The 26,082-nt window shown below is 44.6% G+C and overlaps 1 protein-coding gene across 4 annotated transcripts in view; it reads right to left on the bottom strand.

Annotated features, from left to right (window-relative positions):
- Window positions 1-26,082, bottom strand: part of LOC144717637 (myoferlin-like) — a 92,146-nt gene that overhangs the window by 41,813 nt on the left and 24,251 nt on the right. For 3 of the 4 annotated variants that reach the window (XM_078593155.1, XM_078593151.1, XM_078593154.1), the window contains exons 6-21: window positions 22,702-22,871; window positions 21,257-21,385; window positions 20,698-20,760; window positions 20,115-20,165; window positions 19,452-19,482; window positions 17,766-17,881; window positions 15,158-15,284; window positions 13,781-13,884; window positions 13,247-13,315; window positions 12,008-12,051; window positions 10,872-10,954; window positions 10,042-10,080; window positions 5,785-5,900; window positions 1,354-1,467; window positions 584-761; window positions 48-172 (exon numbers count right to left, since the gene is read on the bottom strand). In XM_078593155.1, the coding sequence (XP_078449281.1) occupies window positions 48-172; window positions 584-761; window positions 1,354-1,467; window positions 5,785-5,900; window positions 10,042-10,080; window positions 10,872-10,954; window positions 12,008-12,051; window positions 13,247-13,315; window positions 13,781-13,884; window positions 15,158-15,284; window positions 17,766-17,881; window positions 19,452-19,482; window positions 20,115-20,165; window positions 20,698-20,760; window positions 21,257-21,385; window positions 22,702-22,871 (1,559 nt within the window). The remainder of the gene's footprint in view (window positions 1-47; window positions 173-583; window positions 762-1,353; window positions 1,468-5,784; window positions 5,901-10,041; window positions 10,081-10,871; window positions 10,955-12,007; window positions 12,052-13,246; window positions 13,316-13,780; window positions 13,885-15,157; window positions 15,285-17,765; window positions 17,882-19,451; window positions 19,483-20,114; window positions 20,166-20,697; window positions 20,761-21,256; window positions 21,386-22,701; window positions 22,872-26,082) is intronic. The other variant, XM_078593153.1, reaches the window with a different exon arrangement.

Raw genomic sequence — 26,082 nt, 5'->3', positions numbered from 1 at the left:
ATATTTTTACTGGCAAATGAGGTTCCAATGATGGGGACGGTCCTCACCAGGCGCTCGTAGGTGTAGAGGAGGATGTTGAGTGCCTGCAGTCGGTGGTTGATGTCCTCCCAGTAGGAGGTGAGCGTCACCACGGGCTTGGTGTTCGCCCACGGCAGGAAGTAGTACTGGCAGCCTGCAGGGGGGAGTGCCGTGATTAGAGGAGGCTACTCCAACAGCTACTCTGCGGGGTAGTGCACCGCGCGCTATAAACCCGCCAACACAATTTCGATTCCCCGGTCATGGCTACCGTCAGCGGCGAGTGATATCGGAACCAAGTTCCGGGGGTGCTCTTCAACAACCTTCGTGGACCAGCGTAGTGAAGTATGGTCAAACTACTCCCCATGAGCAGGGGTCGACAACCAAAATAAGAGCCATTTTTTTTACGAATTCGGTAAAAAAACATGTAAATCTATATTTCAAGAGCTGCAATGCATGCGAGTAACGAGACCGTCCTTAATAAGTAATGCCACAAAGCAGCCATTATAGAGAAGTAAGCGGCTCTTTCAGGGCTGGATGCAGGAAGGAAAGAAGGAAGACGACTTGCCGTCGAAGACGCTTCGGCTGTACTGCGTGGTGGAGGCGAGCGGCATGCACGTGCTGTCGAACTTGTTGCCGTAGTTGCCGATGCTGACCTCAAACTGCACCGCGTCGTCCACCGGCTGCATCATGCTGGCTGTGTAGAACGCCGCGTACAGGTTGAACTTGCGGCGCCGCATGTACTTCTGTACGACGAGCCGGCGAGGGGTGGGGGAAGGAAGGAGACAACAAGACAAAGGAGGACAACCAGGACGTGACTCGCACGATCCATTCGACAGCGAGACGGACACTGGGATCCGTTAGACGAGATATTAGAACGGCATACATCGGACGTGACCCACACACCATCTGTTAAGACGAGACAAGAAGCCACCAGCAACACATCACTCACACAATCAACAAGATAGACATTAGCACACTCACTCGTACGATCCATTCGGCGAGACAGCAGCACATCATGAACGCGCAGGGCTGCCCAGAGGTTCCTGGATGCACCGGACCTCAGTAATCAGGACAAAAAGCCACGTGGGGGCAGCTCCCTTATTCATTGGCGATTAAAAAAAACTGGCTATTGCACGAACTCGAGGGAAATGTAACCCTTTTGCTCTCCCCCCCCCTCAACTCTTCCCACCTCTGGTCAGCCCCTCATTCACGCAATCTTCAAGACAGCAATTCAAAGTGACGCCGGTGTATTGTTGCCCACGAGGGTGCGCGGTGCGCGAGCGCGGGGGGGGGGGGATCAGAGACGTCGTAGAGCAACAGTGGTGAAGGCGGCACCTCAGCCCGGAGCAGGTCGTCGTTGGAGATGGGCTCCACCTTGAGGTCGACCTTGGCGTCCAGATGGGTGATGAGCTCGAGGAGAACGCGGCCTCGGTACGACATTCCCTCACCCTGGCCGAGAGAGAGCGTGCGGTGCCACGCAAGCCAACAAAAGCCATCAGCGACATCTCCGCGGGCAACGATTCTTATAATCTCGTCTTATTTTAAAATGTACACAGCGCCTTAACCAAGACGGCCGGACAAAGAATGTAATATTTGTGCAGCGGAAAAGTGCGATGAGGTGAGTTGACGAGCAGCTTGGCAGTACGTAAACAATGACAATACGATGAAAGCACAGCCTGTGGTTGATGATAACGAGCGAGCGTGGTTGATGATAACGAGCGCGCGTGGTTGATGATAACGAGCGAGCGTGGTTGATGATAACGAGCGAGCGTGGTTGATGATAACGAGCGAGCGTGGTTGATGATAACAAGCGAGCGTGGTTGATGATAACGAGCGAGCGTGGTTGATGATAACGAGCGAGCGTGGTTGATGATAACGAGCGAGCGTGGTTGATGATAACGAGCGAGCGTGGTTGATGGTAACGAGCGAGCGTGGTTGATGGTAACGAGCGAGCGTGGTTGATGATAACGAGCGAGCGTGGTTGATGGTAACGAGCGAGCGTGGTTGATGGTAACGAGCGAGCGTGGTTGATGGTAACGAGCGAGCGTGGTTGATGGTAACGAGCGAGCGTGGTTGATGGTAACGAGCGAGCGTGGTTGATGGTAACGAGCGAGCGTGGTTGATGGTAACGAGCGAGCGTGGTTGATGATAACGAGCGAGCGTGGTTGATGATAACGAGCGAGCGTGGTTGATGATAATGAGCGAGCGTGGTTGATGATAACGAGCGAGCGTGGTTGATGATAACGAGCGAGCGTGGTTGATGATAACGAGCGAGCGTGGTTGATGATAACGAGCGAGCGTGGTTGATGGTAACGAGCGAGCGTGGTTGATGGTAACGAGCGAGCGTGGTTGATGGTAACGAGCGAGCGTGGTTGATGGTAACGAGCGAGCGTGGTTGATGGTAACGAGCGAGCGTGGTTGATGGTAACGAGCGAGCGTGGTTGATGGTAACGAGCGAGCGTGGTTGATGGTAACGAGCGAGCGTGGTTGATGATAACGAGCGAGCGTGGTTGATGGTAACGAGCGAGCGTGGTTGATGATAACGAGCGAGCGTGGTTGATGGTAACGAGCGAGCGTGGTTGATGGTAACGAGCGAGCGTGGTTGATGATAACGAGCGAGCGTAGTTGATGATAACGAGCGAGCGTGGTTGATGATAACGAGCGAGCGTGGTTGATGATAACGAGTGAGTTTGGTCAATGGGCAGCAGAGTTGGAAAGAGAGATGAAGTTAGTGATGGGGGAAAAGAGAGGGGGGGGGAAAGAGAGTTTGGGTAAGCGAGGGAAAATAAATTAGTGTTTTAAAAGGAAGAAGGAAAAATAGAGTGCGAGGCCGATAATTTGGCACAGTGGCAGCTTGTTCCTCTGTCAGGAGGCTAGCGGCGAAAAGACACCGAATCGTGATGGGGCACAAACGGCGGAGTTTTGTCAAGAGGCCGTCTCATTCAGCCTCTCTGGAGCGACACAAATCAGCATTGCAGGCTAGTTTTATATGGAAGTAGGAGTAAACAAACAGGAAATAGTTACAATGATCTTCTGCCACGATCTAAACACGACCGAACGACGGACTTTGTAGGGCGATGACATCCCTCACGTCCCTGCGATGCGTCAATTCATAGTCTAATAGCTGCGCAAGAGCCAGCTCCATCGCTCCATCTCCACGTTGGATGTGCTTCTCAGCCGCTGTCCCCCATTTGGTTGCCAATGCATCATTAGGCGTTCCATCGGACACCATAAATTATACTTTGTGTACAGAAATGGATGCAGTGGCTCAATTTTCATCCCCAGACACGGCTAAGATCAGTGGCGAGTGACACCTGAACCATCCCCGGAGCCGCAACCCCCCTACCGCACCTTCAAACAACCGACTCTGACATGAGAATAACCTCCTGAGCCACCCAGCTCCTGATATACACCTCTCTTCTCAACGCCATAATTACAAAGACTTTGTTTTACTGAAGACAGCTGTGTAGTCTCTAGCGAGCAGTGCTGCAGCGGCAACGTCAGCTACAGACGCCACGGCTCATCTAACCTAATACGATTACGCAACACGATTTTTAATTGTGTGCATATACAGCCCTTTTGAGATCCACTACACTTGGTCGTGGGGAATATATAACCACACTTCACCACGCCCATGGGTGTGGGTTGGTGACAAGCGGCCAGCGTGGACGCGAGAGCACAGAAGCACGGCAAGGATTTTGCTGCACCGCCAACCACTTAGCCACATCGCGATAAACCGTACGCGGGAAGACGTCAGCATTTATTTGATCGCCAAATGTCAGCGATTTCCTGCTCAAGTGAGCGCCGAGGCGGCGATCGCTCATCTCCCGTTTACAAGCCCCGAGCCAGTGGCGGAAATTCCACATTCCTGTGGCGGGCGCGCGAATATCCACGGGACAACCACTGCCGACTTCCCCAACACAGCCGTGCTCGTGGATCTTATAGAGGGGGGGGGGTGCGTGGGGCGGCGGGCAATCAGTCCAAGGCAGATGGGAAAAAGGGAAGGTGGTCAGAGCCTGGACTTGACATTTGGGACAAGGCATTGACAGCACGGATGGCTGACGATAAGGGGGGGGTGGGTGGGGGGGTGCGCACAAGCAATGGTTGCTAAGTTCAATTTGTTATCAACGAATCAAAGGAGTGCCATGCGTCCGGGAGGGGGGCAGCAGCTGAGGATACAAAAAAAGGCCCCAAGCCGCTTTCCTGCCCCACACCCCACACTCCACTTGCACAGGGACACCATGCTGCCTGATGAGATAACCACCAACCCAGGGCCCATTGGCCCAGGCAGCAACCCAGGATCCACACGTGGTTTAGTATGTGTGCAAAATTTGGCATTTGCACATTGCGTACGGGGGGCGGGGGCGGAGGCGAGTGCGGTTGGGTTTATTTATTAGCGTCGTCGGTGAAGAGTGCCTTATAAATACCGGCGCTCTTTTGAAATGAAACTCACATTTCAGAATCACACTAACACAAAAGGACAAAGATAGCCCCACACAAAGCCTACACAATCTGTTGGGGCAAGTGCTGTTAAGCAAGCACCTATTGATGACCGCACAGCGCACGAGGGTGTGGTGTGGCAAACACCACGCCTGGCTGATTTTGACTCCCCCCATTTCTGATGGTTACATGTTGTGCCAGGAAAGCGGCTTGGGGCTTTCAATTACGCGATCTAACCAAAAAACCTCTATTATGGATGATATTGGTCGCGAAAGCCTATGTGTTAAACTGATGTTGTACCAGTTACTAATTTAAGGCTGATTCACCCAGATGGTGGGAGGAAATCCATTGACAGTTCAAATATTCGCCATTCAAGTTAGCCATGAACAGGATTCTAACTAGGAACAGTTTCCTTTCTCCCTTCTTGCACCCTTCTCAACTGGAATCAACTTCCCCTGTACACTTAGCATTGTCTCTCTCCTCAACTTCCTTTCGTTCCTCTCTTAAAGCCTCACTTCTCCATTGCCCATTCCTTCCCTCTTCCTCTTCCCTCGCTCCACTCCTTCTGGCTCTTCGTGACTCCATGTGCCCTCTCTTAGTCACTCATTCCTCGGCCCTTGCATGCCCCCTTGCCATTCCAATTCACTCTTTTAGTTATCACTTGTAAAAACTATGTAAAGCGCCTTGAGCGATGGCACTCTATAAATGTATATAAAGATAAGAAAGCGCAGTGTGCCAACCACTGCACCCACCGCTCGCCATAGCTCGCACACGTGCATATTCATATTCAACGTATTATCCTGGAAACAAGACACAGTCACGTGTTTTGACTTTCTGCTGTCAATGGCATGGCGTGTGTGCGTGCGTGCCTTTCTTCAGCAGCGCGCACATGCCAAACACCACATCCAAGAACCCTCCCCCAGCTGGAAGAGGCAAGGCCAACAACAGCCAGAGGAAGATGTCCCCCCCCCTCTTTGAAAACTGAACAGGACGCGGTGCATCATCTGGTGCGAGAGAACGGCACCAAAAAAAATGCTCCCGAACTATTTTCTGAATAGGTCTCGATATCCGCATTTGAGGCCTAACTCCACACATTTCTCATCGCCGGCGGCTAGGGGAAGGGAAAACACCCAAGGGGCTCAAACACCAGGAAGATGGAGCGACGAAATTGGTTCATGTGCTCGGTGGACCATTACACCGTTAGGACCGCGAGATGTGGCGATGGGCTTGGTGGATGTACGCCTTCGTCCGGCAGCTGGATCTGTCGTGGCTGCAGCCGACAAGCGAGCGAGCGAGCGAGCGGCTGCGCATCGACGATGAAGTTACCTTGCCGAGGTTGAGGTCTTCGTATTTGTCGGCGAAGCTGCTGAACTCGCGGAGGCTGCCGTACAAGTTGACGTAGCACGGACCGAACGTGGGCAAGAACCCAGTGGTGTCGTCCACTGGGGGCAAAAAGAACGACGGCGACCGGGGCACAGCGGTCAAGCGTCGACGTGGGAGCGTTCGAACACCGCGCGCGGTTCACCAGCATCGCGGCAATTCGTCAAACCTCTGAATCATCGTCATCATCATCATCACCGTCGTCATCATTATCAGCAGTCACTGCAATCAATTTGAAATGTAAAAAACATCAGCAACAGCCCACCGCTTTTAAAACTGCTGTGGCACAACAAAACCTGTGTGAAATTTGGCCACGGTGCAATACGTTTGGTCACACGGGGAGGGGAGGGGGGAATGGTTTGTTGGGCCTGCCCGGGTTGGTACAGAGACGGAAGTTGCTGCTGCTACTGCACCCACTCAGATGGGACTCGGTGAGCATTCCTGTGGGAGGGCGTGTGTGCCTGTGCCGAGCCCAGCCCAGCATGTCCTTGATTGCGCACGCGTTTCGGAATGCCAAATTGAGTTGTGAAACGCAACCTCGTGCACTGTATGGTAACGATACAAGGCATATATGCGGATTGCCAAAGGCGAGTGCTTAATACACGAATGCATTACGTAGATTTATATTGTAACAGGTAAAGGCACATCCCCATTCACCGTATGTATATTCCTTTACCAAAGGAGCAAAGAAAAATACATATGGAATCAAATGCATATTTAACCACAAACGTGCCATTCACTTCAACTAAAGTCTCAACTTTGCAGACAAACTCCACGTAGCGAGACTTGCCACGCAGATCGCTTTTGCACGTCACCGTTGATCAACGTTGTAAAAGTAAAACAAATCAATTCTAACCCACAAATTCCCGCGCCCCTACCCCAGTCTTCTCCTTACTCCCCTTCCTCCTCCTCGTAATTACCTGAATGCGTACCAACAATGTGCACGCAAAATGAGAAGTGGGGGGGGGGGCCCAGCGCACAGGAAATGAGTGGCCCCTGTAAAAAAGTAAAAGGCCTTCAAGCTAAATCCAATCGTGCTCACCCTCCCACCCTCCTCACAGCGTCACGCCGGAGTGCTCCGCGGGATTGCCTCTTACGCAGCGAGAGAGAGAGAGAAGCTCGCGTCTAGGCTGAAAGAGTCCGCACTTTAACAGGACTCACTTCGAGCTGCCTGTAGGAGGCAGTACGGCAAATAGCCTGCGCGAAATTATCTATCAGCTCATGTCAGTGCTGGAGATTCTGAACTTTGTGAGCTTGTTCCCTTCCACACGCAGCTCATTTCTTTGCTGAAGACGCTAAAAAAACAGTGGTGGGGGCGGCGATGCGGAATGTGACCTTTAACACAGGTTTCATTGTCAACCAAGAGCATTCAAACATTTCCACAAATATTTCAATCCGGTTAGTCCATTAATCCAGGGGCTTTACAGCATTTAGAAAAGTGAAGTCAAGGATGGTAATTGGAGCACGTTTCATCACTGTTTAAACCGATGGAAAGGATAAAATAATGACCGTGTTAGACATTTGAAAGCCCCTGTATTAAACGAACTACGTCTATAAAGATGCCTGTACAGTCAACTCTCAGCCATTGGTGATGTGTGGGGGCCCAGCCTGGATAAAACTAAAACAGGAATTAAAAACGAATTTAAATATTAATTTAACACTAGGCTATATAGAATGTTCAGTTTGTATTACATATTTCTTTAAGTAAATTGGATTAGTGACCTACCACTAGTGAGGAGCGGCTAATTCGTAAACTCTTCATGCAAGAGAAAACATGTTTTTTGTTAAAAATTTGCACCAGCGTGGTTAATCCACAACCCAAATAATCGAGAGTTGACCATACTGTCGGCTAAACACAGACGGTCAGTGTTGATTACGTGAACACACATGCACACACACGTTAATATCAAATGCACACACGGGATTAGGAAGGTGGTATGGATTTTTGCACTCATGAGCTTCCAGCAGCACTCATATGCTTACGAGCCCTGAGCCAGCAAGTGGAAATTCCACATTATTATGGTTGGGGGGGGGGCAGTTTATAAGAAACCACAGTTGACTTCCCAAAAAATAAAAAAAAATTGTTGTCAACCACTGCCGACTGAATGAACCATCCGCCGTTCAGGGTCACGACAATTCCACTAGAGCAGCTATTTTAGTGATAAGATGAGAACACGCATTGACCGGCAGTGCCTCTGGCGAATGGCAGAGAGTCAGATGAGTCCATTGCAAGCGACACAGAGGCGAACTGAAAATCTAGATTCTTACACTCAATATATGAAATTGTTTCATAGATGTATCTGCTGCATACATATTCAACCAATTTTAAAACAGGACGGATCGGTGTCCTCTTATTGAAATAAAAGTAGCAATGCACCGAGTTGTATTTAACAAATACTGATTACCGTGGTCGGTGTCATTTGGAAAACATCCACTGATAGTTACAACGCAACGCGATGGAAAACGAGTCTCGAGTTTGAAAGCGTGGCTCTAAGATGCTGTAGGAATCGGCGCTATTCTGCTTGCAAATATAATCATAAGACGATAAGTTAAAAGCATGCTATGCATTGTGACATCACACAGGGATACACACGTGTGTGTGTATGCAACAAAGTGTAACTTCAGCGACACTTCTCCGGTTCAATTCCAAGCCCTCGATTCACCGAGGATCTGCTAAACGAGGGGATTAATTTGTGATCGATTGCACAGTTTAAATCGCTGTCATCGCAGCACGTTGGCCAATGATGATGATGATGTCAAGGTCTTCTGTAAGCATCTGCTGTATATTGAAAAAATTCAAACTGCAATGACCTACAAGGAAGTGGTCATTGAGTTTGTAGAAATGGGAACACGTTAGTAAAATTACTTAACGAATGTTTTAAAACCCATAATGAGTACATCATGGTATTCAATGAATAATTATAAAGTCAAATCAATGTTGAGGCCACATATCGATTGACAAAATGCACATTAGCGTTTAATTTTCAAACATTATATACATTATATACTGTGCACATGCTCTCCGTGTAGTATTGACACTTTGGAGATTTATTCTCTGCAGATAAATGCACTTGTGCAATTGCACATTGCTCAGAATGGGACAGATGAAGTGTCTGCATAGATGTCAGCTGGCTGGGGAACACGAACGCCTGAGCCTCGCGTATAACAAGCGTGATGCTGCTTTCGGCTACAGCGAGAACATTGCTGCCATCAGTCCACGATGAACTTCAGTAGGCACAATGACCCACAAAGGGGAGGAGAGAGTGGTGAAGGGTAGATTAGCTTTGTGTACAGATTATTTGCAAATCCAATGATCCATAAACATTCCGAAAAATTTCACGTTCGCAAATAACACCGACTTGAAGGGAAAATATGCGACAGGCAACACTGCAGTCAGTGGCTCTTTTTCATCGTTATATATTTGTCCCTTTAAGGCCAGTGTTATTGACAAATGCGTTGATTTTTTGTTTGTTATTTGTGGCTGTGCACCACTGCCACTTCAGCAGCATTACCAACATTATTTGTAAACATTTTAACGGCAATCCAGACACCTGTACACCCAGTTTCCCACCACTCGCACGCACTTCCCTCCCCAAAGTTGGTTCTATGCCTACTTGTTCGTCCTGTTATGATGGGAACATTGCAAAACCGACTGATGGCGAAATCGTGGTGGGCAGCAAGGAGGCAGTGGAGCAAATCTCACTGTTTTGCACGGGATGTGCACCCACGCCGAACGCTCCCCCAGTTTCGCCAACCGGTCGTATTAAGCGGTGTCAAGTGCGGTCAAGTAACCACCACGGCACGGGTGGCATGGGGAGGAGGCCCGAATCCGGCAGTGAATAGACCGAATGACTGCGAACGGACGCGATTAATGCAATGTCTTTGCAGTCATTGAAACATCCTCGCTCGTTACACGAAAGGCCAGCGTCGCCCAGCTTGCCTTGGTTGAGCAAATTAATAGTTTGCTTCATGCACAAACGATTAAGATAGGCAAAGCCACACAGCAAAGCTGTCGGTGATGTATCGAACGAGCAGCAGAGGATCACCCACCCTCCCCCAACCCCTTTATCATAAATGGTGAATTCCACTGTTACAATTCAGTCTCCTATAGCCACACACAAAGTGAGGAATGCACCATTTTAATAAGAGTTGGGAGGGGGGTGATTTCACCACCGTTGCTCCAAATACATCGCCAACAATTACCACTACAGCAGGAAGCCCCCTGGGAAATGGAAGCGTCATCTGGGTTGCACAAGAAATGTACACACAAATGGTGATAAAATAAATGTTACTGACCGTACATTCATTTTACTCTTACGCAAACGTTTCACAGCGAGCGCACGGGGTCGTGTAGAGGCATGCAATATTCCACGAGAGCGAAAAACCTGGACATCTTTACAGAAACTGAGGAAGAATTAATTTAACGCGTGCAGAAATACTCTCGTTTCTGAACGAGTCCAGCAAATTACCAGGTTTCCAATTCATTCATTTTTAGTCAAAAACAGCTGTAGTTTATCTGAAAGTTTAGAAACAATTGATGGGACAGATCAGACGTACGCATCATTCCAAACTAAAAAAAGTACCTGATAAATAGATGTTTAGCATGCTTCAATTTTTTTTCTTCTAAACAAAACGCATTGAGGATGAAGTGAATATGTTTAAAGTTGAACTAAGTTACGTGACGGAGGCCATCAAATTGCAGTTATAATTTGGATGCTATGCTAAGATGAATACGTTAATACGATTCTGATCATCACAGTGCATCATAAGCCAAGTGATCACGAGCTTACATATTGTGGAAATGTTAAGTTACTATCCTGCTGAACATTTTCTTAATAAACTTGCGCAAACATTGCTTAGTCCGATTAAGCAGCCATTTCTTCTCCTGATTATTGGAAACCGAGTGAACTTGTGCTCAAATGCCATGACCCAGTATACACCCGCAGCTGGAAATAACATGAATTAAAAACATGCATGCATTTCAATTCTCCAGTGAGCGAACGATAAGAGGAATTGGCGCTGTAAATCTGTACCTTCCAAAGTGCCGCCTGCGAAAGAGATCTTGGACATGGAGAGGAAAGCGGTTCCGATGGTGTCGTTGTGACTCAAACGATCCCTATAAAAAAAGACATTTTATATACGAAAAACAATCCCGGTAAATTACATCTAAAACCGGGATGGGACGAGGAACGTTTTCCTTACTGGAAGACCAAATATGGCTTTCGAGTACCTTTTACGGGCCCACACATTAACCGTGCACACTTGGCATCGTCCGATTATCACGCAAAATAGACCGCAAGGTGTGCGTGTCCACCGAGCGGAAGAGAGAGGCATGCAGTGACAGCGGTGAACGGGTGTGTTGAAAGTAGAAACAGCGTTGCGCAGTTCAAATTATCACCACTGCCTCGTACACAATGAGTGGGATCGATAAAGTATATAATTTGCGGGGCTGTTATCAGTGATGGGCCTCATGTGGTCACGGGGCTTAGATTCCCTGACCTCGTGTTAAATAAAATATTTAAAAATACTTTGTTTAAATATACGCTTTAATGAAATGTATTGTCCGAGCCGCCGCTCCACCTGCCCCCTTCCCCCATCGCCCCTCCCCTCCTTCCACATCCCCCGCCCCTGGGCGTGGCTCCCCGAGGCTTGCCGTGACGTAAGGGACCGTGGTGATTTACAGCCAACATGAGTTGAGCGTCGACAATTAGAGCCGTAAAAAAGACTGTTTCAAAAATGTTTTTTTATGTTTAATGATAGAATATAGTATTGTCATCAGTATGACATACCTATTCAAAGTTTGCAGTCGATACGACATTGGGAAGACGGTTGAAATAGAGTTACAAGATTTGAAGATACGACAACAGATGGAGTGAGTTAAATAAAAGCGTGTAAAAAAGACAAAATTATACAACATTGAGGACTTAAAGAGTATAAATTCTACAAAATCTCAAGATGCTGTACAAAAGAGTGGAAGGTGTAAATCAACCAGAAACTAAATGTGTGTATTATATTTTTAACACCCAACAATTATAAAGAGACAATGATAACATAAAAATAAACTACACCGCATCATTACCGGTGCAATATAAAAACAAAAAGTGAAGCGTTTAACCAGTTGTTACAATTTACAAGGCAATTAATATGCATGTGAAAAGTTAGAACTTGCCAGTCAAGTAGAGTTAACTTCATTCTTTCACACATGGAAGGAAACTGCAGATAAAGAATCAATATTATACATTTTTACATTACTTGATTTTTTTGCGTGCAAACATCCAAGCCCAACAAGTCTAAACTCTAAACTAAAGATTTTCATTCATTTGTTACAAGTACGGTATTTGTAAATTAAATGACAGACAATAAAAACAAAACCTTCAAAAAGAAATAATATTTAAACTCTTTGCGTGCTGTAATGCTAGGATCATGGAAAATGAAAATATTACACGTTATTTTTTCATTATATCCCCTCATTTGTAGTGGATTCTCCAGATACACACATGTTTCCTCCCACACAAAGCCAGACACTCAATAAAGGAAGTGGTCAAACATCCCAAGGCAGGATCCTCTTGTAAAAGAGAGTCTGGGCACTCCACGTTTTCCTGGCTAAACAATTCCTGTATAATAATGTCAATCGTTTTTCTAGTTTTCTATTCCTGTGATGAATGTACCCTGCAGTTTGTGAAATTATCTTTGCTATAACATCGGAAACGTAGCAGAAGTTGTTTTGAATTGAACCGACTGCTGATGAGACACTGAAGGTTAAAACGAAAAAGACCCGGAATGATTTGCCAGCTTAAATAAATGCTGCAGGAATACATTTGTTTGGAAGGCCATAGGCTGATGAAAACATTTTTATTTAGTTGGCTAAATTGACTTCCTATCCATTCATTATGTATTCAAAACGGACATTCTTGTCTGTCCATTATACATGTTATCCTTTTAAAACAGTACGCACAATTACCTTGTACCAAAATAATACTTTGATGCTCATTTTCTAAATTGCTGTTGTTTAATAAATACACAAATAGGTATTTCAAGACGACACTTTTCCAAGGCTCCCCTTACTCAAAGCTGTGAGATTTTATCTTAAGCGAAGCGGGCTTCAGAATAAAACAGAACATCTTTTTGGTTCTTTCGGTAAAGTCACGTAGAAGGGAAATAATAAAATAATAAAAATAAAACATAATAAAATAATTTTCACGACGTTTCGGCCACAACGCAAGCAACTGTCCACAGCGTTGTGGCCGAAACGTCGTGAGAATTATTTTATTATGTTTTATTTTTATTATTTTATTACTTCCCTTCTACGTGACTCTACCGAAAGAACCGAGAAGATGAATCCCTGCAGTCACGAAAGCTTTAAATCGAAATAAAACAGAACATATTGTACATTAAAGTTCAATCTCACCCTGACGGGCAGATTCAAAGCCTCATTCCACTCTGGGTTTGCATTCTTCTGGATGATCCGCGTGCATTCCTGTTATTTTGGGAGACGGGCAGAATGAAAAATGCGGCATAGAGCCGGTGAACATCTCATCATCATATACACGACGGTAAAAAAAAAGTTTGGATTTACACAGCATCGTAAGACAACTGTCTCAAAACAGTGGGCAAATTGGTATTGCATAGTGCGGGCGGTCAGTCATAGCCGGAGGGGTGGAAAAGAACGGAATGTCTTGACGCCTAAACTAGAAGAGGGGAGCAAGGGAGTCGACAGCACAGATGGCTGGGAGGAAGGCAGTCCCAGACTGGGGGTGGCAGCAAGTGAGAATGAGACACTTCCCACTGCCACAATGTGCTCTTGATGGATCTTGATGGATCTTGATGGATCTTGATGGATCTTGATGGATCTTGTGAAGCAAAAACATTCCCTCGATTATGACGCTCAAGGAAGGCATTTAGAAAAACTAGCGGCGGCGTTTCACGAGTAATCAACGGTTACCTTTTTCCCAGCGAATGTGACCTCCAGGAAGGGGTCGACCAAATTCTTCTTGTTGCCCTCCATGCCGAAGACCTCCTTGACTCCCTGCAGGATGGCGTCGTCCACTGCCAGGGTGACGGGCAAAGCGGAGGGGGAGGTTAGAGATGGAAAAACAAATCGGCCCCAAACTAAGCAGAACCGTTTGCTGTTATCAAACAATAGAGGCATTTCCCGTTATCATAGTAAACTGTCCGTTATCACAATAAACGGTAGCTGTAATGGAAGAACCAGGCTGATGGCCAGAGCAACCCATTATTTTTTAATGAACCAATGGTCAGGAGCAGAGAGAATTTTGTTGACCTCTTCTCCCCCAATTGTGCTACGTCACAAGACGAAGAATCCATCTGAATCTCACGCAGAGCGGCAAGCCTCCTCGTGTAACAGGGCGGACCACAGAAGGCGCCATCACATGCGGTCCCCTTTCCAGTGCCCTCTTTGCCCACACAGTAGCAAGCAGCACTCTCTCATACGCTCTGCCACCGAGGGTGATGTTTGTCACACGGCAGTCAAACGGACGTGTTCTTACTCTTTGGTTTTTTTCGGTAAAGTCACGTAGGTAAAAAAAAAAGTAAATTAAATCACGACGTTTCGGAGGCAACACAAGCTTCCATCTTCAGGTGGCACCGTCACAGCAAAATTACTGTATCAAGTGTTTTGCTGTGATGGTGCCACCTGAAGATAGAAGCTTGTGTTGCCTCCGAAACGTCGTCATTTAATTTACTTTAATTTTATCTTTTACCTACGCGACTTTACCGAAAAAACCAAAGAGTATGGACCCTTGCAGTCACGAAAACTTCAAATCTAGAATTAAAGGACGTGTTCTTGTATTATTGGCAGGGGATGGAAGTTAGCCCACGTTAAGTATAGAACCAATTACTTTTTTGGTGCAGTCATTGGTGAGGAGCCTGAGACCATCAACTCACTAAATTTGAAAATATTTTCTTAATTACAGTCTGCTGCCTGGATTCAAACCCAGGTTTCTCAGCGCACTTACTTCTGAGTCACCTGGCCACCTCCTTAAAATACCTGTTTAATAATTTAATACATAACATGGCTACGAAATTAAACCTTAAAATTTGATAAAATATTTGTTTCTTTTTTGCTGTGTAAGTCGCATAAGAATGGTGTTCATTGCAGATGTCGTCAAAACACAAGCACAAAATGCTAGTAATGCCTGCCTCCTATTGCATGTGATAATGCATTTGCATGGGGAAGCAGTGGCATGTATAGCTCGTACACGATGTCACTTCATTTGCATCTGGGATGGAAACATGCGAGTAAAACGTCTGCCCGCCCGCTTGCTCGTTCGCTCGCTCGCCCACTCGCCCACTCGCTCACTTTGTGGCACGTCCTCAGCTCGGTAGACGCGCAGAGAGAACACGGCCCCTCGCAGGTTCACCCCGGCCGGCCGGAGGAGATTATTTTCAATGTCTTCCTCATCCTCAGTCTTCACTTTCTTTTCCGCCTGGTAGTGGAAAATAATAATAATAATTAAAGCTGAAGGTGGGGGGAGAGTAAAGAAGTATTGAGAGATGCATGCTTAGATTTATGTTGAGAGACAGGAAGATAAGCAGATGGAATTCGTGAATACATGCCGGTAACTGACAATTCAAACTCAAGAAAAGTTAGTCGGCTTTGGGCAGGACAAATTTCTGGAAGGGATGATGACTGATGTTCAAGAATGATAGTGGCAGCCCCTGGTGTGCAGGAGCTTAGTGGATTTTTACGTAGCAGGATCACGGGAAATGGCGGCAGCTTTGGGAGGACTTCATCCAACAGTGGATTGAGAATGTCTGGAGACGATCATGAGAGGAAATGGATCAAGAAGCAGATTATTGAGGCTTTTCTCAACAGCCATTTGTTTATTTGTGTCTGCATTTATTTGATTGCAAAAATTTTTTTCCAGGGCTGTGATAACATACGTTCTTGGCCAAGCCTGAAATATACACCAAATACAATTAATACATTTCAGTGAAATACTCTTATTCTTGTCTACGTGGGGTGGCGGCTATCAAAGGATCCAATTATCCGCAAAAACAATCTGTGAAAATTACTCCTGTTGGTGAGAGAAATATTTTTAAGGCTTTTAAAGAAATAAATTATGACATCTTGGGTTTCCATGTGAAAAAATCATTGCAGTTTAAATTCTGACACAGAGAAGAAGGAACAATGCCCATGTGCACTTTGTGAAACAAAAAAAAAACTCAGAGATAAACAACCTCCCCAGAAACTAACACGCAGAGAAATTCTCCCTTTGTCACACGCGCCAATGCATGTGACGTTGAGTGCAGCCAACGGGTCTCCGCCACTCAGTGCAGCATAACAAACGTCAATAATGGTGTTTGAAAAATCAAACAGGGCATGGGCTAAAGTTTTCTTCAAACAGGATCAGCCACGCACTGGTCAAACCCTCCGTGTTAAGCCAAAGAGGGCTTCTCTAAATATTGTTGGAATTTACACACACACACAACACAAGATCCAGCCTTAAAAAGTCTGGCAAAGCACGGGCTGTTGGCAAGCACCTATGAAAGCCATCATGGCCCACGTGGGAGGGATGTTAGCCATTTCCACGCCTGGCCAACTGCCTCCCCAGTGCCGACTGTATACACACCACAACGGATATAAATTTGTTTGAGTTGACCTAGACGAGGTCCAACGAGTGCTCGCCACTAAATGGCTGCTGTGGCCGGGAATCAAACTCAAGTAACCAGGTTCACAGTGCAGTGAGCTAACCACCGTCCCACCCTTCTTCGTACAAACACACACACCACGACAAGTGTGTCAATGGAAACTTTGCATACGAGCACAAAACTCAACTGGCCAAATTTTGCACAAATTTCTTGTCGTAGACAAATTCTTAGGATTAAGAGAATCTTTCCATTGACATGGGGAAATTATATCTACAAGTCACATTTTAAAAGTGTCACAGACTATCTGAAATATCCTGTTGAAAATTCCAAATACTTTCGTGACCGTTTACTTGTGGATTTTTCATTTTGTTTGAATTGTTATACATTTAAATGAGACCCGTATCATTCTTCTTGGTTCTTTTGGTATAGTCACGTAAAAGGGAACTAATAAAATAATAAAAATGAAACATAATAAAATAAAATAATTCTCACGACGTTTCGGCCACAACGCAAGCAGCCGTCCTCTGGTGAAGAACAGGTCTGTCTGAAAGACAGCGTCTGAATGAGCACCACCATGCTTGGCAGCGTATATTTATTTCCCTTCTACGTGACTTTACCGAAAGAACCAAGAAGATGAATCCCTGCAGTCACGAAAGCTTTAAATCGAAATTTAACCCGTATAATTGTTTTCTTATTTTAAGAATTGTACTAACCTTAGATTTTTGCTACTCATGAATAATAATAATAATCTACAGCAGTCATAATCTGTCTACTAGGGAATGGTTCCTAGTGGTCTGCCCCCCATCTTCGTCGCACATTTGAATAGTCCCACTGTAAAATTATAACCAATTTCATTACAATTATGCAACACAGGTGAGGGAGCCTCGTGTCCTTGCACTGCTGTGCATTTAAAAAATGCGTCATCAGTATAATTGGCAGTTAAGTCACCTTATTGGAGGTAGAGAAAAAAATGTATTTAAAAAATTCCCATTTTAAACCTTTATAAACAGATGGCGACCGCTTGTGTTGTGATCGAAACGTCGTAGTTTTTTGTTATTTTCTTTGAACCTATGTACGTGACTTTACCGAAAGACCCAACGAATATGAATTCCTGCAGTCACGAAAGCTTTAAGTCGTGAGAATAATAATACTAATTTCACAAATTACCCTCATAAATGCTCCTACATTGTACATTGGATGCATGCAGAGCTTATATAGTTTTTAAACACACTATTTTTGGGGGGGGTGGGCAGGCTTCCACGACACCCACGGTGGCAATGGCAGCCCCCTGCGTGGCGCTGCACAGAAACACTTACCGGGGCCTCGTCCCCAGTGGCCAGCACAAAGAGGCTGACTTTGAGGTAGCCACGTGCCCCAGCCGCCAAGTCCTCGGGGTCGGACAGGAGCAGCCACTTACGCAGGAACGCGTGGTCTGAACACACAGAAAGGCCAAGGGTTCAGTCGAGAAAAGCCTTTAAAAAAAATTAAACAGTGATGGACAACCTAAACGAGTTAGTGGTGCCACATGAGCGACCCTCCTTCAGCTCAGTGGACCACAATCTTGAAATTGTGATTGTGTACGAATCACAACACCACACACCACCCCGGGCCGCAGGTTGCCCACCACTGCTTAAAAGCCACCGGTGGAGCAGCTTTATATTGGTCAGGATTTGATCAATACATTGGCATGCGTAAATAAGATCTTTGGAAAAATGACAATGTTGTCGGGTGGTGGAGGGTTAATGACACCGATTTTGGCATAAAACTACCACGTGGCCAAACCACAAAGATAAATGCGGATTATCATTATATTGGCTACCAACACCGACGTTTTGAGGGTTTAACCACATCCACCACGGCCTCAACAAGATAGCCTTTACAGTAACTGTATATTAACAGCAGAATGTCCCCATTAATGATATGAATTGTCGCAGATCAATGTGCAACACACCAACCACTGCCACCACCAATTACCAATGTGTGGGGGTGGGGGGGATATCATTGATCATAGTATCCACATTGTCAAAAACAACGCCAATACGAACTATAACCCTGTGCTGTATATGTCGTATCTGAGAGGTTTGGGTGTAGCCCCAGACTTGGCAAAGTTAGGCTTTCCTGCACAGACAAGTTTCAGCCAGACTCAGAGTGGGTGTGGACAACTCTCTCCTCTTCGTAGCTCCGGCTCTCACTGTACTCCACCAGAGCATGCGGTAAAGCAAGGTTCGACGGCATGACAAGTCATGTCCGACCCCGTTCCGAGACTCCTGCGCTTAACATTCCTTCAGAGACAGATTTTTAAATTAGAGTGAACAACAGCAGGGGAGGGTGTAGGGTAAAGTTGTACCACACCTGTAAACACTTACCACAGGCGCAAATAACCGGCGCAAAAATTACAAAGAAAATTACCACCATTTAACAATCCGTATGAACACAATCTGTTCCATGGAATCGTCCCAGTAGTTTCCTTTGCATTTCAGTTATGTTTTTGTTTAAATTCTTGTCAATTAGTTTTTCTTGAAAATATGATTCTATATTTAACAACACAAGTTGACTAAAAATTCTACTTGATCATAAACAATCCAATCTGAATGCAGTCAAATGACACCGCTACATGAAAATTGGGTGCATTAGCCGAGGAAGAGACTTCAGTGAAACTAAGGGAAATCTGTCGACCACACGCTTCACACAATTCACTTCTTGTTGATTGGACGAATCCATGCCACTGGTATGTGTAAAATTAATGACATTGTATATCTCTCATATTTGTCAAAAGTCCTTGTGTTTAATGGCATTATTGTACGATAAAAAATACTTAGCAGGAACATTCTTCAGATTGTTTATAGGGCTTTGTTTGTAAGAGGCGACTTCGTTTTAAGTACAAGGCCGGAACTAATGAAAGGGTGATGCAATAAACAGAGGGGCCTAAAGCGCAACGTGTTCCGAGGCGTTTTGGGTTCACAAATATACATATATATATAAATATCTGTTCAAGTTCTTACTTTGTTCATCGTAGACTGTGCCAATGTCAATCTGCAAATACAACAATGAACATACTCTTAGTTTTTTCGGTAAAGTCACGTAGGTAATTTTTTTTAATTAAAATTAATAAAAATCACTTTTTTTTTTACCTACGTGACTTTACCGAAAAAACTAAGAGTATGAATCCTTGCAGTCACGAAAGCTTCAAATCTAGAACAACAATGAACCTTTGGACTTTAAGCACTTTACCATCAATAGCATGAATAAAAAAATATAAACACTATATACATTTTATTACACATGTCGAGAAATGTAAATGTTGTGAGAAGTGTGAACCTTTGAAATAAAAACAAGACGTAAAAAAAGGAAAATAACTAATAAAAGGGTGAGGCAAATAAAATGAGTACATTAATTCGCGTCCGGACATGTGGATTTTAGATTTCAAAACATCTAAAGGTTCCATTGAGTAAAAGCCATTGTATTTGCAATGTTTAACTGATGGACAAGCTACTCTCCGAGAAATGATACAAAGTCGATCGATCAAGGACGATGAAACTAAACCTATACCACACAGACAGACCAAGCTCGTGTTTATACAAGGAAGCAGTAAGATGAGCACCTATTCGCTTGGTCATGTTGGTTTAGCCATGCTGAGTGTGCGTGAGTGTTCTGTGACGCATTACCTTGAAGCCTCCAATTTCAGAGTCCGCCCTGATGGTTGTGGCATTGAATGCCTGGTGAGAGTAGTCACACACACACACAACCACAGCACAGTGTCCACTGTCAAGACCTCGACGTGTGTGGGTTTAATGCCAGGGTGGGGAACCTTGTTATTACCGATGGCCAGATACGGCTTGCATACCTTTGGGTAGCCACAAATTAACACACAACTGAGGTCACGTCAGCCACTGAAAGAGGCCCATGCAGTGTCAGAAGTGACCGAACGGCCCAGAATTATAAACACGGTTGCAGCCTGAGCGAAAATCGTATCTTTTAGTGCCCGATTAGTGCAGCCAAGATGCTTGCAGTCAGGGATAATTATCCCTTGTTGGCCATTTAGAAGAGGCAGGCCTCCACTGGCTGTGGGTCGTATGAAAAGGAACTGCAGGCCCTGTGGTATGAAGTTGTGAGCTGTACGTTCTCCACCCACGGTTTAAAGCGTCGCCCTTAAATAATGCCAAACCGGCTGTATATATTGCCACTAGTGTGATTTTTCCGACAACCTGCGATGGGACCACAATAGACTCTCCTGTCCAGCAATCTTACCCGAATGTTAATAACTTCGTCAAACAGCTCTCTTGGGGATTCGTGAAAGTTTAAGAAAAAGGTCTGTTGGGAAAAGTGAAAAACACATCATTGATTACCACACGTCAAAAGCAATTTACAATTATCACTTGCACAAATGTCATACATCCACAATATTTAAGACATGTCAAGTGCCGAGCTTGGTTACTAATTAGATTGGGAGACTGCCTGGGAATAATAGCAGGTGTTGAAAGGCTTGAGTTGTGAGGTAGCCAAGACGTTGACGGTACAGCAATGGAGCGATTCAAACGGTGTGGGGGAGTTTTGAGCGTTATCCCTCGTATGTATAGGTTTCCCCCCATATGAACCCAAGCAGAAATGAATGGAATTTACCAAAAAAACATAAGTGCATGGCCCTTTTTGAAAAAGCCTTGAGACTCAGTGAGGCATTCCTGGATAAAGGACATCAATACTATTATTATTATTTTCCCACATTTATTTTCGCACTGCGGTCTCCCAGTACGCTAAACAAAAACAAACAAAAATCACTATTTTAAAAAGAGTGTAGTGAAGAGGTCACCTCATCAAAGTAAGGGTTGTTCCCTTTCTTGATGCGCGTCCGCTTGTTCTGCCCGGCGACAGACACCCTCACCACGGGCTTGATGTTATTGCCGGCCAGCTGTCTCCCTTCGATGATGCGCACACGCACCTGTAACACCGCACAGCCCTCGCTCTTTTAACGACAATCGCTACTCCAGACTCTGATTTAAAAAATAAAACAATAGGACCGTGAGAAATGGTGAGCCCAGCATGACGTTGGGGGCGGCGGGGAATATTTTGTCCAGCGGCTGAGTGATCGTGGCTGACAAAGAGGATTATCATGGCGACCCTCGACTCACAGAAACATGCCAGATGTTCGGCGTGCTGCAAGTCGCTCACGCTGGCGTAACATATATCGTTTTGCATTTCCGTGTGAATTGGCAAAATACAGTCAAGCTCAAGTAAGGAATGGGGTCAGAGCTTTGGGCCAGTGGTGGAGATTCCCACATTTTCATAACAAGGACGTTTCGGCCACAATGCAAGCAGCCGTCCTCAGGTGAAGAACAGGTCTGTCGGGAAGACAGACACCGTCAAACGTTGTGAGAATTATTTTATTATGTTTTATTTTTATTATTTTATTATTTCCCTTCTACGTGACTTTACCGAAAGAACCAAGAAGATGAATCCCTGCAGTCACGAAAGCTTTAAATCGAAAAAGGACTCTTAATCTAGATTTGAAGCTTTCGTGACTGCAGGAATCCACTGTTTGGTTATTTCGGTAATGTCACTTTACCGAAAGAACCAAAGAGTAAGGACTCTATTACTATGACAATAATAGCTTTTTTACGGCCTCTTTATAATTATAATCAGCGATGTTCCTCTCTGTTTAACTTAAATGGGTGTTTGTAATATTAAATAAATTACAGCCCTCTGGAAATTCCCTGCTAGATGAAGGCATGCCCGTGCTGGGGGGTGGGGGCGATGGGGTGTTTTGTGGTTTGAACCCAGGAACCAGAGCGTGATCCCCCAGCCAGGACTCACGACAGTAGAGAGTCATCGGCATGTTTCAGTACGCTACAAACCCCCATGACCGACGTGGTATTGGCAGGTCTACATCAAACAGTGGATTGCCAAAAGATTTGAGGATTATTTTCATATTACGACTACCTACTGGCATCTGCTTTGTTATTATTAAAGTATTGTTTTCATCATAGCCTGCAGATAAAAAAAAACTGAAATTGGGTGCAATCCATCACAGGTGTCTTATTTCAATTAAAAACTCTCAATGCATCATAAATCGATAAATTTGACAAAATAAAAAAAAATGTAAACCGATTTACAAATAGCATTAGTGTTTTGGAATGACTCAGAATGATTTTTTGCTTCCTCCAATTCATTTCCCAAACGATTTGGAAATCGGGTTAGTCACTTATAAAAAAAACACATGTAAACTGGGAAAACCCAGTCATTAATTGCTGGCATTGCCTGAAAGTCCTGCGCCTTGTTGGACAGCACTCGCTTCGACTTCTTCTTTCGGATGTTGCCCCTGGGCGGTTTCCCGGCCACGCCGCCATCCCCAATGTCACCGCCTCCCTGCACGATGCCGCTGTCCGCGTCCCCATCGTCCCCATCTTCCTCCTCTCCGTCTCCCGTGTCTATCCCGCATGCCAGACAACCAACAACCAGAGATTAATTTCCCACCGAATATTTTCGCGGTCGCTGGTTGTTTGAGTAGGCACATGCTTTTATCCACAGCAATTGCGGGATGTATACAGTATGTATGATGATCTTATTTCACACCGTACATAACCAACCGTGCTAACACTGGATTTGGGGTGCCAGGTATATTTTCGAAAGGTTGCCGACCTGGACAGAACCTTGAAATTAAGCCTTGCATACATACATATAAGCCTCGCTTCCGAAACCTCAATTACATACGTAGCCCATTTGTCCAATCCATAACACTGCAAACACCAGGTATGATGCAGATAAGAAAAAAAATGCACGTCGAATAAATGGTAGGAAATAATGTTTGACTGGACACAATTGGAAAAGCATAAACATTTGTGAACTTATGGAAATTATTGGCGGTCAAATCCAAAAATTCCTGCAAAAAACATCACAACAGGAAAATGCATCTGGGCTGGAAACAAAGATTAAATTAACACCACCCAAGGGTGCGCTGCTCACAAACAATTGGAAGGCACAACTTCCGTCATGCCTTGCATCCATGTTACGTGACACGACCTTGCATGGCTAAGACAAGGATGGGAGCAAAGTAGATGCGATGTGGTGGTCACATGACATGAATTTAAGGCATTATGGGAGTCGTGCATTCCTGCTGATTGTAAGCAGCGCGCACCTTAGTGTGTTGTTAACCAATTTTCGGAGGCAGATCGGGATCAAAATTATGAAATTAGAAGAAATATATAGAACAGGATAGAGTGATTTTGGAAAACTTAATTTGATAGCGAAAATAAACTTATAAATGTATCTTCACAAGAAAAAAAAGATGAACCTTCAGACTTCACACACACACATCACCATTGTTTTGTGTGGAAGGGTTTGATAGAGCAAGTCCTCTAGGGCACAAGTCGTGAATGCGGTTGTAAGGACAATGTACACACACGCCCTTTAAAAAACAGTTTCATACTTCCATTTTACTACCAAGACAAGCTAATGCCTTCTGTCGCCCAACATCTACATCTAGTACCGTCCATTTAAAATGGTTTCTAGACGAGTCGAGGCCAAGGACATTACTTTTAACAAAATGTTATTTATTCTACATTTCCTCCTTAGTTTCCATATAAACGACAAACATTTTTCCAGTGAATTAATGACAAATCGCCAATGTCCAAATGCTTTCATACTCTTAGTTCTTTCGGTAAAGTCACGTAGGTAAAAAATGAAATTAAAATTAATTTTTAAAAAATCACGAGGCAACACAAGCTTCCGTGTGTTGCCTCCGAAACGTCGTAATTTTATTGTTTTTATTTTTTATTAATTTTAATTTCATTTTTTACATACGTGACTTTACCGAAAGAACTAAGAGTATGAATCCTTGCAGTCACGAAAGCTTCAAATCTAGAATCCAAATGCTTTGTTTCAATACAATGGACACAATGTAAACACTGGTGGTGCTGCATTGTAAGTGGTGCACAAGCACAGTCAACAACAACACAACTCATTTGTCACCAACACTGCCTTAAAAGAAAAACATCTATAACGGGCAGTGTTATTGACGCGAGAGAGTGCATTTTTGTCGTCGTTAACATCATTCGAGCGCCACCATCAACTTTCCCTTTTTCTAAGCCACATTTTGCAACGCGCCCAGCAAAAATAGCACATGACGAACCTTGCCACACTCCCTTAAGTGTAGCAACAACACTCTGACTTATCCATTAAAGAATACGCTCTACAAGTTTACTAGCTTTGTTTTCTCAAACTTGCAATTTCTCTCCGCCTCTCGCTCTCATTGACTTGCTTATTTATTTGCCCAAATCCCTCCCAATTTCTATATAAATACCTCGTCACAGAGGCGTTGTTTCTCTGTGTTTGTCTCTGTGTTTGTCACTGTCTCTCTCCGAGCTTGAATTCACACCTGATGACGGTTGCTTGTGTTGCAATCGAAACGTCGTATTCTATTATTTCTTTTCTTTTATGTCTACGTGACTTTACCGAAAGAACCAACGAGAAAGACGAGGAAATGTTCCATAGCCAGCCCTAACGCCCTCAAGGGTGGGCGATGCAGGAGTGTTTTACTTTCACTTAAAGCAGCATACCAACCAACCAATGTGCTTAATGAACGGTTGTAACCAGTGAATATATACAGATGCATTAACTGCTATGACATGGATCGATTCTTGATACAATATACGCAACAGATATTTTTTTTAAAAAATAAAAGCTGAAGATTCTAAAACGTCTTCTTGGTTCTTTCGGTAAAGTCACGTAGAAGGGAAGTAATAAAATAATAAAAATGAAACATAATAAAATAATTCTCACGACGTTTCGGCCACAACGCAAGCAGCCGTCCTCAGGTGAAGAAACATTCTAAAACGTGGTTGATGGTAGCAAAAACTTTGGGAAATCGTGCCTTCTCATATCATTGGATGGCCTTAAAAAGTGTAATTATGTTCACTATCTTAGTGAATGGTTCATACTTGTGTTAAAGGCCAATTGCTCTAAGGTTGTTCAATATTTAATCACCTTTAGAAAAATCGAAGCCCGATTAATGCATCGAAGTTTTCCGGCGCTAATCGTTAAAAGTTCGGATCGATTATTGAACCCGATTCCACTTATTTACCGATTAAGCATGTTTGGAATCGAATGTAACTTGCAGTAATTTGAACGATGTAGAAAGAAAGAAAAACAATGCGCGTGTTGTATGTTACATCGAGGTTACTGGGAGAATAAAATTAACAAAGAATATTGAACATTTTAAAAACCGGAAAAGCCGAATCGATAGGGAATCGATTTTAGAATCGGTGAATCGTGACGAGGACCGGCTGTGCAAGTTACATGCGTGTGAAATATCAGCGTCACCTGGGTAAGTTGGACACTTGGACGAGTATTACTTTACATTCTTTATTGACTTTAACACATAGCAGTCTGTGCCTAAACACAATCTGCGATCACGAGAATATTCAGACGTTCGTCGTTTTAAACGGCTGCGTGTGATGTTGTATTACGACGATTTTAATGTTTACAAATAAGAGTTGCGACAATGAAATCCGATTAAGTGTCTGCTATAACACTCAGCCGTCGGTATCATCACGGGCCATGATCTACCCACTGCTGGATGACGGCTATTCCATCTAGAATTAAGCTAAACTAAGTTGTATTATTGTACTAAGGTAAGGGCCC

Source organism: Lampetra planeri, chromosome 4 (assembly GCF_965212315.1).
Source record: "Lampetra planeri chromosome 4, kcLamPlan1.2.h2, whole genome shotgun sequence".
In the NCBI taxonomy this organism is placed as follows: domain Eukaryota; kingdom Metazoa; phylum Chordata; class Hyperoartia; order Petromyzontiformes; family Petromyzontidae; genus Lampetra; species Lampetra planeri.
Note: the sequence above shows the minus strand (reverse complement) of the source record. Positions and strands in the feature narration are given on the sequence as shown.